This window comes from Elephantulus edwardii, unplaced genomic scaffold, assembly GCF_000299155.1.
Source record: "Elephantulus edwardii isolate Elephantulus edwardi_28Jun2011 unplaced genomic scaffold, EleEdw1.0 scaffold00440, whole genome shotgun sequence".
Lineage (NCBI taxonomy): Eukaryota > Metazoa > Chordata > Mammalia > Macroscelidea > Macroscelididae > Elephantulus > Elephantulus edwardii.
In genome coordinates this window covers 866144-879978 of record NW_006400190.1, presented here as the reverse complement: position 1 = coordinate 879978, position 13835 = coordinate 866144, and the positions used below count along the sequence as shown (strand labels likewise).

The window sequence follows — 13835 nt, the reverse complement described above, 5'->3', positions numbered from 1 at the left end:
TCCTGGCCCCGCCCCGGCCTGAAACCCCGCCCCCCGGACCCGGTGGCCTCCCCCGTTCCCTCTCCGGAGTGAACCCCATCCCGGTCCCCGCCCTTGGCCGCGCCCCCGCCCCGCCTAAACCCCCGACCCGGCACAGAACCCCCATGCCCCCTCCCCTCCCCGGCCTTCACCCAGGCCCCGCCCCTTCTTGGACCCAGGCCCCGCCCAGGCCCCGCCCAGGCCCGCGGCTACATTTAGCGGAGCGGGCGGCGCGCGCGGCGGGCTCCCTGGGCGGCCCGGCGCAGAGCGAGCGAGCATGTCGGGCACCCGCGCCTCCAACGACCGGCCCCCGGGCTCGGGCGGCGTCAAGCGAGGACGGCTGCAGCAGGAGGTGGCGGCCACCGGTTCCCGCGTGACCGTGGTGCTGGGCGCGCAGTGGGGGGACGAGGGCAAAGGCAAGGTGGTGGACCTGCTGGCCACGGACGCCGACATCGTCAGCCGCTGCCAGGTGGGCCGGGCCCGGGCTCCCCACCCCCTCCTCCTCGGGCCTGAGGACACTCCCCTCTCCTTTTAGGGCGCTTCTGGGAGCTGGCCCCGCCTACCCAGACCCGTCCGCACACACCTCACACGTACACACACGTCCGCAGCCGCCACCTGCTCGCGCCCACCCCCGCTCCACGCGCGCCCCTGCGCACGGACACGTCCACGCAGCCTGCACACACCGATGCGCGCACACACACACGTCCTATACACACACCGACTACAGACACGCCCACCTACACTACACAGGGCCGTACACACAGGTCCACTCCTCCCCCAGCCCCCACCCCTCCCCCACCCTGTTCCGAGGGGCCGCCTTCTGTCCCCAGCCCCACCCCCGAGGCTTTGGGCCCCGGGCTGAGCTATAAATACAAGTCGCTGAGGTGGGGACACCCGATCCTTAGGCGGGTGGGACGTAACCCTGGGCCAGCAGGTCGCTCCGCAAGGACCCTCTACAGGGTCAAGAACTCGGGCTCTTTGAGGGGACCAGAGGCGAGACAGCGGGTGGGCCTCGGGCTGTGTGGGGTGCAGGCAGGGAGCCCGCGGAGGTGGGGGAGGAGCACTTCCTGGCTGTGACTCCGCGTAGGTGGGGCCAGATGCTCTGAGCCACCAGCGGGAGTCTGTCCCCAGGGCGGTGTGGCTCCCCCCCCAGCCTCCTGGCCTCCAGACCTGCGAGCTGGCCCCCTGCCCTGCTTCAGTCCCAGCCCCACTTCAGGACACTGCTGGGCCCTGCACCGGGCCTTCCTCTAGGTACCACTTGATGGTCACCACCAGTCTGCAGAGATGGTTCCTGAACAAGCCTGCAGCCCACGGTAGCTGCTAGCTGCCCTCCAGCACTGCCTACCCCCCTTGCAGGGCAGACAGCCCCGCCCCTCCGCAGAAGCCCTGGCTCCGAGTCCCCTCTAGAAACGTCCCAGGAGCCCAGGCCAGAGGCCAGGCAGTGCGTGAGGCCCTTTGGGCGCCTGCCTCCCAGCAGCCCATCGCCGGCCTCCACGAGCTTGCAGACCCCACACGCCCACCCAGATGCCCCCAGCACCTGGCACCCTCGTTCTTGTGCCTCTCCCCCGAGCAGACACTCGGCGCTGCTCAGTGACTGGACAGGTGTCTCTCCTAGATGTTTACACCAGGACAAGACAGAGGGCTTGGGTATGAGCGAATGGGTCCATGGGGGTGGTCCCTTGTCCCGAGTGCCACTCCTCCCTGCCAGCGCTGGCTGGTTGTCTGCCTCCACCCTGGCTCCAGGCTGTAGCCTGGTGGGCATCACTATCCTCCTTTCCACTGTGGACTCTGCACCAGATGTCCATCTCTTCTCACACCTCTCCCCTCTGCCAGGACCCTACCTTTGTGTGGCCCCCTCCTTACGTGGATATTGGGCCACGCACTCTCCCACCCCACTTGAGTCTTCCCTGCGTCTCTGCCTGCTGTGTCCAGCCGTCCTGCCCCTACCCCTGCCCTTCAGATGGTGTGGAAGAGCCCCCTCCACCAGCCCACTGCTCAGCATCCTGCTGCACCAGTGCTCCTGGTGGCCCCACAGAAGTAGACTGTGCTCCGTATGGTCCCTATGTGGCTGGACCTAGGAACAGGTCACCAGGCCTCTCCTCTGAGGCACCGCGGTGCAGACATGAGCCTCCAGCCCCAGATGAGCAGACAGCATGTCCACATTTGTTCCACTAGGACATCCCTGAGGACCACCCCCCACATGTCTGAGCTAGCTTCACTCAGGTCACAGGGATGACAGAGGGGACTGAGGCACCACTGGCCATGCCAGGTGATGGGACGCGGGTGGCCACGGCCATGGGGGCCAGCCATGCCAGGTGATGGGACACTTTGGTGGAGTGGTCAGGCCTCCCCTGTGGGTTTCTCTGTGGGCTCCAGTGCCCCCTCCTTTGGGCAGGGATGGCTGCAAGGCAGTGTCCAGAGCTGAGATTGGTGGGGTTGAGGGGTCAGAGGCTGTGTCCTAGGGCCTCCCCAAGGGCACTGAGCATTCCAGGCTGGCTGAGAACTACCTGACGACACTGGTGTGCCTGGAGCAGAGCCACAAAGGCCCCTAGGAGGCAGACAAGCACTGAGCAGCTGAAGCAGTGGGCACATCCCTGGAATGCAGTCTGAGAAGCAGAGTTAGAAGGGTCAGGAAAGGTCGAGGGTGAAGGGCTGGGAGTTGAGTGATGAGAAGGGGGCATATACGCCTAACATGTAGCTAGCTGCACACATGTGTACATACACGCCTGCATATAGATCACATGTGAACATATATACAAACCTGCATGTATGTCCATGCATGCACGTGTACATACACACCTGAATGTAGATGTTCGTGTGTGCACGTGTACATGCCTGCATGTAGATGATCACGTGTGAATACATATACCTGTATGTGAATTATCACATGCATGTAAATCATCACGTGTACACATGCCTGTGTGTAGGTGATCATGTGTGAATACTCATCTGCATGTAGATGATCATACATGCACATGTGCACACTCCTGCATGTGGAGGATCACGTGTGCACATGTGTGTTTGTGTGGACATATGTACACACTGTGCACACACAGTTGTACCCTGGTTGCTGCAGGGATACATGCCCTGACCCCGGAGTGGCTGCTAGGAACCTGCTTCCCCGGTGTCTGCTGTGCACCTGCCCAGGCACAGGGGGAGGCCGGGCTGGAGGACCAGCTCCCTCAGCAGCTGGAGAACAGGTCAGCTGCCCAGATGGACAGCAGCATCCTTAGGACCTGGGGATCAGAGCAGAGGTGGTGAGAAGAGTTAGGCAGTGGGCTTCAGGCAGCCAGGGGTGTGCACAGGCCTCTGTAGTGGTCTCTGTGTGACGAGGGGTCCTTGGGAGGGGTCTCTGTGTGGGAAGGGTCTCTGTATGGGGAGAGAGGGGTCTCTATGAGCTGAGATTCCTGTGTGGGGAGGGGCTTCCTGTATAGGAAGAAGTCTCTGTGTGGAACAGGAGTCTCTGAAGGGGAGGGGTCTCTTTGTGGGCAGGAGTCTCTGTAGGGGGCAAGAATGGTCTCTGTGTGGGCAGAGGTCTCTATGTGGGGAGGGTCCCTGAGTGGGAGGGAGAGGTCTCTGTGGGGGGAGGAGTCCCTGTGAGGGCCAGGGAGGGTCTCTGTGGGGCCAGGTAATGGACAGCACCAGGAGGGTGAGCCCTCGCCTGCTCTGGGAGGGAGGGTGGGCTGTGATCTCTGGGCTGGGAGCTCAATCTGTCCTAAAGGTTGCTTGGGCCTGGCATGTTGAGGACCAGCAGATGGCAGGGACAGAGCCAGTGGACAGTCCAGGGAAGCTGCAGAGAGGAGGTGTCATGCACATGGTCTCTGTGTAGGAGGGATCTCTGTAGGCTGAGGTCTTTGGGGGAAGGTTGCAGGGGCCTTGAGATGTAGGGGAAGTGGCCAAGGGCAGCTGTGTGCTGTTCTGGCCACAGGGTGGGAGTGGGAGCCTGGCCAACCCCCAGGGCTTCTGCCTCCTGGTGTGTGTCCCCACCCACCTCTGTCTCCAAAGCAAACCACGCCTTGAGCAGACTGACCCCTTGGGGGGGGGTCCACATGCTGCCTCCACACTCACTCCCTGCAAGTTCAGTCCCTCTGTGGGCTTAGGCCAGCAGGAAGGGCCACACCAGGGGGAGCTGAAGAGAGGGCCTTTTCTGTCTAGCCTCTTTGCTGGCCCAAGACCCACTCTCCGCAGGACAGCACTTGGGGTGTCCATAGGCAGCCTGGAGCCAAGCCCTGGCTCAGCATCCAGGGTTGGGACTATGCCCACTTGGCACTGGCCCCAGCCTGACTCTTGGGCCACCAGTGCTGGCCTGTGGTCACCTGATCCGGTTGCCACTCCAGCCATCCTGCTCCTAGGAGTCCGTGTTTACCCAAACAAAGGCGAGGTGCTCGAGGTACTCTGCCTGGGTGGCCTCGGATGTGCGACCTGCCTCCTGACGCATGGGGCAAGAGGGTGGTGGCCTGTGGGGCCAGCTCGGCTGCCTGACTTCATCCTGACATGTCTGGGAGCTGGGGTCTGGGCTCCGTCTGGGCGCTCAGCTGTCTGTCTGGCCGTCATCAGCAATCTGGCTGGGTTCTCTGGGCTCCTCCTGGGCTGTCCCCCCTTTGAGCCCTGGCTAGCCACTGGATGCTGCAGGCCATGGGAAGAACTGTCACACAGAAGCTCTGTGGGGTCATGATCTGAGACAGGGCCACCTCAAGGGGACAGTGGAGACAGACTGCCCATTTTGGCCCCACCCTGGGGGCATTGTCTCCCCATCTGAAATTGGAGACCCTGTCCCCAGAGGTCCCTGCCCCTCCCCCCAGAAGGTGAGACACTCGGGAAAAGGGGGCCCTGGAAGTCCGTTCACTGTCATTTCCCAGTAAGTGCCTTGTAGACACTCAGCAAGGCCAGAGGGTCCATGGCAGAGCTGGGGGTGGTTAGACTCCTGGGCCCCATCCTCAGCCCGGAGCCCTGTCCTTGGCCTGTGACAAAGCAAGCATGGGCAGCCGCCCAGCCTGCGGGGACCATTCATCCCCGCAGGACACCAAGTGCCAGCCAGTCACTCATACCCCCACCCTCCCACCTGGTCCCCACAATCAGCCAGCCCCTCATCCCTTTTGGGGGCCATCCCTTTTGGGGGTCATCCCTTTTGGGGGTCATCCCTTTTGGGGGTCCCTTCTCCATTTCCACAGTTCTCCTCCCAGCCTAGGGGAAGCCAGCCCTCAGGTCACTGGGAAAGACCCTCAGTCTATGGTCTCTGCTGGGCCTTGGTCAGCTGAGGGGTAGGCACACATACCCGAGTGGATGCGTGTGGGCCAGCTAGGTGGGGTGGTCAGACCAAGAAAAGGAAGTCTGTCCTTCAGCTTGGATCAGCTTCCCTAACGCCACCAGCACCCCAGGCTTCCCAACCCCCACTGCAAGTCCCCCGGACTGACTCTATGCACCGCCATGACCCCCACCCCAGGTTCTCCCACCCTGAGCCCTCCACCCAGGCTTCCTGCCCCAGGCTCCCTACCTCCTCTCTAGGGTTCCTTGCCAACGCCCTCTTTACCCCAAGAATCCCATAACGCAGAGTCCCCCAACACTACCCCTCCCACACTCAGGTTCCCCAGCACCTGCCCCTCCCCACTCCCCCTGTCTTTTCTGGTGGCTCAAGACTATGAATCAAGTCTGGATGCAGCATGAGGATTGGGTGCCCCTGCTGTGGGGGTGTCACAGGGTCACTAGGACCTGCCAGGTCAGAGGAGCATGGGAGACTTAAGGGTGAGGTCCAGGCAGGCCCCAGAGAGTCTAAGGGCTGGTCCAGCACAGTCAGCTCCCCCTTGCTGCACAGCCCGATTCCTGGAAGGGAGGAGGCCTCCAACGGAAGCCAGGGCCTTCGGAACAAACCACCCATGTCTGGGCTTAGGAGATAGGGCAGAGGTGACCAGGTTGGGCTCAAGGCACTGTTAGCTGAGGGTCCAGAGGCACATAACTGAAAGGGTCAGGACCAGTCTCTAGCTGGGATGTGTCCCTCCCAGCCTCAGACAGGAAGCCTAGGCTCTAGAGGACAGGATGGCCATGGCTTCTGAGCCCTGAGGTCCACTGCACCGTCTGGGGATCCACTGTTGTCTAGGGCAAGAAGTGGAATGGGGGCCACCATACCTGACCACCCTGAAATCGCCAGGTATTGTTCCTCCACCAGTCCCCACATGCCCTGGTCCCTGGGCATTGTCCCCCCACTGGGGCCTGGTCAGCCTCAGGACATTGCCCCCCACACACTGGGGCCTGGTCAGCATCAGGACATTGTCGCCCTCACTGTGGTCTGGTCCCCAGACATTGTCCCCCAACTGTGGTCTGGTCGCCAGGCGTTGTCCCCCCACTGTGGCCTGGTCAGCATCCAGGCAGAGGCCACCATGGGGCACACTGCCAGCTCACCTTTCTGCATCTGTGCACTGGGCAGGCAGTGTCTGTGACACGGCCTCCCTCCCTGCACACTCTCAGGGACCCTACTTATTCCTGAACCCCAGTGTTCAGCTATCTACTCTCCTGTCATCCCCCACCCTACCAGTGGTGCCTGGATAAGAGGGGTGGGAGGCTGGGTGGATCTGGCTGGGTGGCAGGTGGGGGCAGGGCAGGCAGGCCAGTGTCACCATCTGACGTCTGGGACAGGGACTGGCACTGTGGTGCCTGTGTTTCCTGAGGAAGAAGAGTCCAGGTTGAGGGGTCCCCGTATACTGGTCAGTGTGCTCAAGGGGCCCAGCAGCCCGAGTTCTCAGTCACAGACTTCTGTTGAGGACCCCTTTCCTTTGCTGAGATGGGCTGTGTGGTCCAGTGGAGATGGGCAGGGCTCTGCACCCTCGCTGGACCCCAGAGACCACACAGGGCCCCGGGCTGTGCGTGGAGCCCTGCAGGGGAAGACTGTCCCAGGGCCGGGATGGCCATTCCCACATCAGAGAAGGGAGGTCTGGGAGGGTCCCCACTGCAGGCTGCTGTGTGCTGAGCCAACCCCACTGCCACCTCCTCATGAGATGGCTCCTGAATGGGGACAACCTGGGCTCACCCTCTTCCCTGGTGTCACCTGACCGAGGGGACCCAGACACGCAGGAGGCTGAGAACTGAGCCATATGCCCGAGGCCAGGTTTGGGGGACCCTGGAGTGGACAGCATCAGGGGCACCGGGCATCCGGAGTCTCAGTGGCCTCTCTCTCCAGGGTGGGAACAATGCAGGCCACACGGTGGTGGTGGATGGCAAGGAGTATGACTTCCACCTGCTTCCCAGCGGCATCATCAATACCAAGGCCCTGTCCTTCATTGGTGAGTGAGCCCCAGGTGGGCGGGCTCCAGAGCCTGAGTGTCGGGAGGGGCCCCTGCGACCTGCAGGCAGGTGATGGAGGCAGCACAGGCCAGCCGTGTGTTCCCCACCAGGCACTGCTGAGGGACTAGCCTCCACCTTCGACCGGGGGACTGACCAGAGGCGTGGACATCGCTAGGGGAGCATCAGGGCCTGTTTCCAGGGTGGGAGCAGCAGGGTGCTGGGCCCCTGGCCTCAGAGGAGACAGTGAGGGTAGAGGAGGTGGAGTTCAGGGCTCCAGGCCAGAGAGGGAGGGCATGCAGGGACCTACTCTGTGTGTGTGTACGTGCATGTGTGCATGTTGTAGGGCTGATCGTGTGGGCTAGTGTGTGTACACCCGTAAGTGTGAGCAGGTGTGCGTGTGTGAGTGCGTGCATGTGTGACTAGGCATGCAGTGTACATGTGCAGGTGGGCATGCTTGCAGGCAGGCACACAGGTGAGTGAGCAGATGTGTCAGCCTCTGATGTGTGCGCTCACGTGTGTGCACATGGAGTGTGGACGGGATGCACGTGCTGGAGCTCGTTGCATGTGCTTGTACATGAGTGAGTCAAGGTGCAGTTTTGCGTTTATGAGGTAGACAAGCATGTGGGGGTGTCCGCGTGTGACGCACCCACATCCAGCACCACCAAGGGCTGCCTCCTGCTGTGTGGGGGTGGGGCTGGTGTGGAGGAAGGCTGTGCCCTGGGAACCCCATCCCATCCCTGCTGTCTGGGTCCACTCAGCCACCACCCCTTCCCTCACCAGCACCTTGGCCTCGGGCCCGTTCAGCCCAGACACTTGCTCAGAGCCGCTTTTCCACCTTGCAGACCAGTCTCTGGCCTCTCTGACTCCAGGGACAGGACAAGCCTCGCTTGGGCAGCAAAGCGCCCCCTATGGGAAGTAGAGGTTGCAGGTGCTGGCCAGCCATCTGCCCTGGTGTGCATGATGTAAGGGGGCTGGCCGGCTGGCCTGGTGTGCGCGGTGTGAGGCTGCTCTGTTGTGCACAGTGTGGGCAGTCCGAGCTCCTTCACCAGGAGCACAGCTGGGAGGGGTCAGCTATGGTGGGCACACACGAAAGCTGGCCGAGCACACTGACCATGTCCCACCCACCAGGCAGTGAGACCAGCTGCACTTTTGCCCTGTGCCGCTTGTCCTCGGACTGCCCTGTGAGCACATGGCCATGGCACTGGCCACCTGCTCCAGCCTTCCAGCCAGGCTGGACACTGGCAGTCTCCCAGGAGTTGGGACATGGGCCAGCGGTCACATTGGAACATGAGCAGAGGAGTAGCCCCAGGGTCAGCATACTGACAGTGCCGCCAGTGGCTCCCCTGGCAGCAGGCGGACGTGCCCCAGCCCACGCAGCTGCCCATGTTTGTAAAACTGCCTGGGCCACGCCGGCTATTCCAGGACGGCTGGCATTTAGTGACCTTTTGTATTCTTGGTGTCCAAGTTAGCCTGGCTGCAGTGAGGCCCCGAGTCCTCGGCTGGGAAGGGTATGAGTGGGGAGAAACACCCCTTTGAGATGTCCACAGTGATCCTGGCCCCTGGGGTTGCCCACCAGCACTGGGGGCTCTGGGTATATGTCCCTCTATTCTTGGTGCTGGATGATGTCTGTGTGGATGGGGGAGAGCCGGGGTCCCAGGCAGGCAGGGGGTTGTGGGAAAGGAGTGTCCCCAGGCCTCCTGTCCACTGACCAGCCACTTCTCTGTTGTCATCATCGTTAGGTGCCGTTAAGTCAGCTAAAACCTGTGGTGGCCCTGAGAGTAACAGAACTGAACTTTGCCCTGCTCCCAGCCCCCACCACACTCAAGCCAATCAGTGAAGTCACCATGTCAGTCCATTTTGTTGAGGGTCTTCCTCTCTTTCACTGGCCCCTCCTGACAACATGTCCCAAGTATGTGAGGTGACATTTCACCACCTTGCCTCAAGGAGCACCGTGTGCACTTCCTTAAGACCTGTTTGTTCTCTTGGCCATCCGTGGGATGTGCAGTGCTCTTCTCCCATACCACAGCTCAAAGGCATCAATTCTGTCATTCTTAGTAATTGCCCAATTTTCAGATGCGTAGGAAGTAACTGGCAGTTCCAAGGCTTGGGTCAGGCACACCTTACTCTTCAAGCTGACATCCTTGCTCTTGTTCATTTTTAAAAGGTCCCTGACAGCAGATTTCCTCAATGCAACATGTCTTGGTTTCTTAACTCTGCTGCCATGATTGTCGGCTATGGATCCAGATAAAATGAAAACACTAACAACTTCAGCCTTTTCTCCATCCATCATGATGTTGCCTACTGGTGTAGGTTTCAGCCAAGCTTCCAGACTAAGACTAGGGAGCAGTGCTAGCCATGCACTTCTGAAGTGGCAGGCCTCCAAGAATCCCGGGCTTAATGGAGAAACACCATTAAACACAGCGCTGGAAGGAGAGTCAGGATGAGAGGAGCTGCCTTACACACACTCCACCGTAAGGACGCAGGTGGAGGAAAGCTCCTACCCCATGCAGGGCCTTCCCTCGCCAGATGAGGAGAAACAGCTGCAAACATTATCAGTAATTGTGATACACAATGTGCAACATAGGAATCTAGGAAAAATGAAAGTTGTAAAACCAGAAATGAAGATAAAAATCCACATCGAGGCATCAGCAAGTGGAGATAGACGGTACTGGTCATCCTGGATCAGGCAACCTTAAGATCCATTACCCCAGGAAGGAAGCCTTGATGAGGAAAAGTGGCTTTTCAGGCTCCTTCCTGGGGTACAGTGCTGTGGGCGCACACTGTCCATGCCTGTTAGTGCACTCCTTATTCAAATACAAACACCAGCACAGGAGCCAGCCGTGAGGACTTTGCAACTGTTCCTACACGGACTTGTAACAGTCCAGCTGCCTCTGGCCCTGGGTACCCCGTGGGGCCATGGTGGGTTTTCACTGACTGACCCTTGGGAAGCAGATCTCCAGGCCTGCTCCCCAGCACTTCAGGGTGAACGGCAGTCTCTGCTCTTTCACTTGGCAGCCTGGTGTGTAACTGTTCACACCACTCAGGGACATTGTTGGTAACAGGGACCGAGGTGCCCCCTTACTCACCACACGGTCGGCCTGGTGTGCCCCGATGCAGTTCTGGAACATTCTCCTGACCACGCCTGTCTGCACTGTCTCTGCCTCCATCTGTTTACTTGTTTTAAGCTGATGGTAGTTTTTATAGCAGGGAGCTCTGGTGGCCGTGCGGTAAGGAGCTGTGATGTCAATCCAAAGGCAGGCGGTTCAAATTCACTGGCTGCTCTGTGGGAGAGAGATGGACAACCTCCTCTTGTGCCTCTGAAAACCCACTAGAGGGTCAGCTCTGAGTCAGCTCTCACCTCACAAAGCCAACAGCAACAAGTTTTTCAAGCAGTTTAGACTGGCTCAGTGAGCCCCACTGTTTTGATTAGTAACATTGTATCACTGTATATGTGGTATAGCTGGGGCCAGGACGGCTACATTGTTACTAAGCCACAGTTGACACAGGCCCTGACCTGCTAATGCTTGAGGTGTGTGGCAACCCCCAGGGCCACCCCGAGGCAGGGTGGGGGTCCAGCAGCTGGTGCTGGTGCTGAAGTACTGTGACATTCTGCTCACCTGCTGTCAGGTTCTGTGCTTCTGTCATCACAGCCTGGTACAGACCAGCTTCACTGCCCTGGGAATGATCAGTGCAACCGGATCCACACTGTCTCCCAAAGACGTTCTCAATCGTGCTTGGTGACCGTCTGTCTTGTGTGTTACAGGCAATGGAGTGGTCATCCACTTACCTGGCTTATTTGAAGAAGCAGAAAAAAATGAGAAGAAAGGTGAGTTTGGTCCCTGGCCGTGCTCAGGTGCACCTGCAGTGGCCCCATCGCTGTCCCAACGGCTCAGGACGCCACCATCAGCAGGGCCCCGCTGTCACCTGCCCCTCTTTGCTGTCAGGACAGCTCAAGTACAGGACACAGAGACCCCAGGGTGACGATTCAGAAATCCCCAGGAACCCTGACACCAGCCTGGGGCGGGACCACTGGGCACCTGTGCGACTGGGAGGGGTCTAACTGTGGAGATATGTCTGGGCGGGGAGGGGCTGAGGGCAGAAGGAGAAGAGGTTGGGGGGGACTAAATACCATCACTGAAAGACAGGGCATAGCATAGGCAAGGCCTGGCCACCCAGGGGGCTGCAGAAGGGGACAGGAGCAGCTCCCGCTCCAGGACAGCTGGACTCGTGGGCGGGAGAACAGCGCCTCCTCCTGGGGACAGTGGGCACTGGGAGGACAGGTCTGGGACCCTTTAGAGAAAGCGGCCACCTTTAGAGTCACAATCAAAGGAGACAGCCAGGCCTCGGACCCCCTCCAGGTTCCGGGAGAGCAGCCTGTGGGCAGTGGGAAGGGACCACCCAGACTGAGGGGCCTGGGTTGTGGGTAAGCTGCCCTAGTCCCACCAGATGGGTGAGGTCGGTGCCAGGACCCTCATCCACTAAGGGGGCCAGGGCGACGAGAGAAGGGCCTGATGCAGGGGTGAAGAGGCTTACCTCAGCATTCACCCTGGCATGGGAGAGTGGGACAGTGTCGATTGGCGGTGTCCCCACAGGCCTCAAGGACTGGGAGAAGAGGCTTATCATCTCGGATCGTGCCCACTTGGGTAGGCCTGCGCGGAGGGGCTGGGCTCGGACAGGACCCGCCCCAACTCCCTGGCCCCGCCCCCACAGGGGCTTGGCTCCAACATTCCCCGCCTCCCACAGAGGCTGGATTCTGCCAGCCCTGACCCCGCCCCTCCCTTGCGATCCCGCCCCCTCCCCTCCCTCCTGGGATCCCCCAGAGGCTGGGCTCAGGCCGGCCCTTGTCTCGGGATCTCCAGCACGCACACTCAAGGGTGCTGAGGAGCCCCGGGGATGGGAGGTGACCACCTCAACAGCACCCTCTGTCTCTCCCGCCCCTCGCGTCCCCGGACTGCAGTGTTCGATTTCCACCAGGCGGTCGACGGGCTCCAGGAAGTGCAGCGCCAGGCGCAGGAGGGGAAAAAGTAATTCCTCCAACCCCGGTGGGGCGGGGTGGGGGTGGGTGCTGCCATCCAACTCCCCACCTGCCGATCTGCCTGTCCGAGTCCGCAGAGGAGCTGGCCACACCACACACCTGCGCAGGCACGCGTGTCCACGCACACACGTGCATACATAACACAGACATGAGTCGGCGTGCGTGCGCGTGCGCGCCCCATGTGCATGCACACACATTGCAGGGGAAATTCTAGACGGACAGACCCAGGCACAGCTGGAAGGATGGCGTGCTGGCCCTACACCCCCATCCTTCATCCTCTTAGAACCTGACTGGACCTGCTGTGCAGGACCACTCCCCACACCTCCCCTGGACACACAGGCAGGAGAGGGTGGGCCCCAGATGGGGTGTGTCCGGAGTGGGGTGCAGGCAGGCAGCCACTCCGGTCTGGATGGCCTGGAGGGCATTACAAAAGGTGATGGGCCACAGCACCAAACGGCATGACATTGTCCCTCAGAACTTGGTTTGATGGCTGGATCCTGCCCACAGCCCCAAGCCTCGCCCTCCTATTGGGAGGATGTGTCCCAGGACCCTTGTAGCCCATAAAGCAGCCCTGCTGACCAGGGGTGGGCAGGGCAGCAAGCAGTGCGGGGGTTTGCCTGCCATCCACTCCCATACCACCACACATGCACATGTGCGCACACATGCTCACACTCAGTTCCATGAGCTAGGGAAGGGCCCAGTGGGGACAGTGGTCATTGAGATGACCTGGCTCTGCCAGCAGGACACGGAGGATCTGAAGACACTGAGCAGAGTGGTGTTTTCCAGGTCTCAGGGGTAGCAAGGCCTGGAGACATGACATGGAGGCCAGGAGCAATCCCTCAACACCAGCTCACTGTGGGAGTTGGGGGAGCCTAGTGATCATCCACCTGGGCCTGTATCCTGGGGGTGGGACTGGGGTCCGGGCACTGTGGCCTTCACCCCTGCCCCTGTGGTTTCAGCATTGGCACCACCAGGAAAGGCATTGGGCCCACATACTCCTCTAAGGCTGCGCGGACTGGCCTGCGCGTCTGTGACCTCCTCTCGGACTTTGACGAGTTCTCTGCTAGGTGCTGGGACTGCCCCAGGGGAGGGACCTAGGAGGACTGGGCTCTGACATGGGTCAAGGGGAAAAGTGACCACCATACCCACAGATTCAAGAACCTAGCCCACCAGCACCAGTCCATGTTCCCCACACTGGAGATAGACATCGAGGGCCAGCTCAGGAAGCTCAAGGTGAGCAGGTTGGGGGGGGGGGGGTCTGTGTGGCTGGACCCTCTCCCTCGAGGGGATGGGTCATTAGACACATGGTGTGGGGAGTGTGCCCACTACAACAGGCCCTGCTGGGGGGTGGTGGTCTGACAGGATGTGCTGGGGAGGTGGTCAGCTACAACAGGTCCTGTGAGGGAAGGGTCAGCTGTGACAGGCTCTCGTGTGTGTGTGTGTGTGTGTGTGTGTTGGTCAGCTATGACAGGCCCTCGTGTGTGTGTGTGTGTGTGTGTGTGTGTGT

The 13835-nt window shown here is 60.7% G+C and overlaps 1 protein-coding gene across 1 annotated transcript in view; it reads left to right on the top strand.

Annotated features, from left to right (window-relative positions):
* Positions 1-295: 295 nt before the first annotated feature.
* ADSSL1 (adenylosuccinate synthase like 1) overlaps positions 296-13835 on the top strand; it is a 20249-nt gene continuing 6709 nt past the window's right edge. Inside the window, exons 1-7 of the mRNA XM_006902692.1 lie at positions 296-487; positions 7190-7292; positions 11057-11119; positions 11886-11936; positions 12251-12317; positions 13288-13395; positions 13480-13561. Of these exons, the coding sequence (XP_006902754.1) occupies positions 296-487; positions 7190-7292; positions 11057-11119; positions 11886-11936; positions 12251-12317; positions 13288-13395; positions 13480-13561 (666 nt within the window). The remainder of the gene's footprint in view (positions 488-7189; positions 7293-11056; positions 11120-11885; positions 11937-12250; positions 12318-13287; positions 13396-13479; positions 13562-13835) is intronic.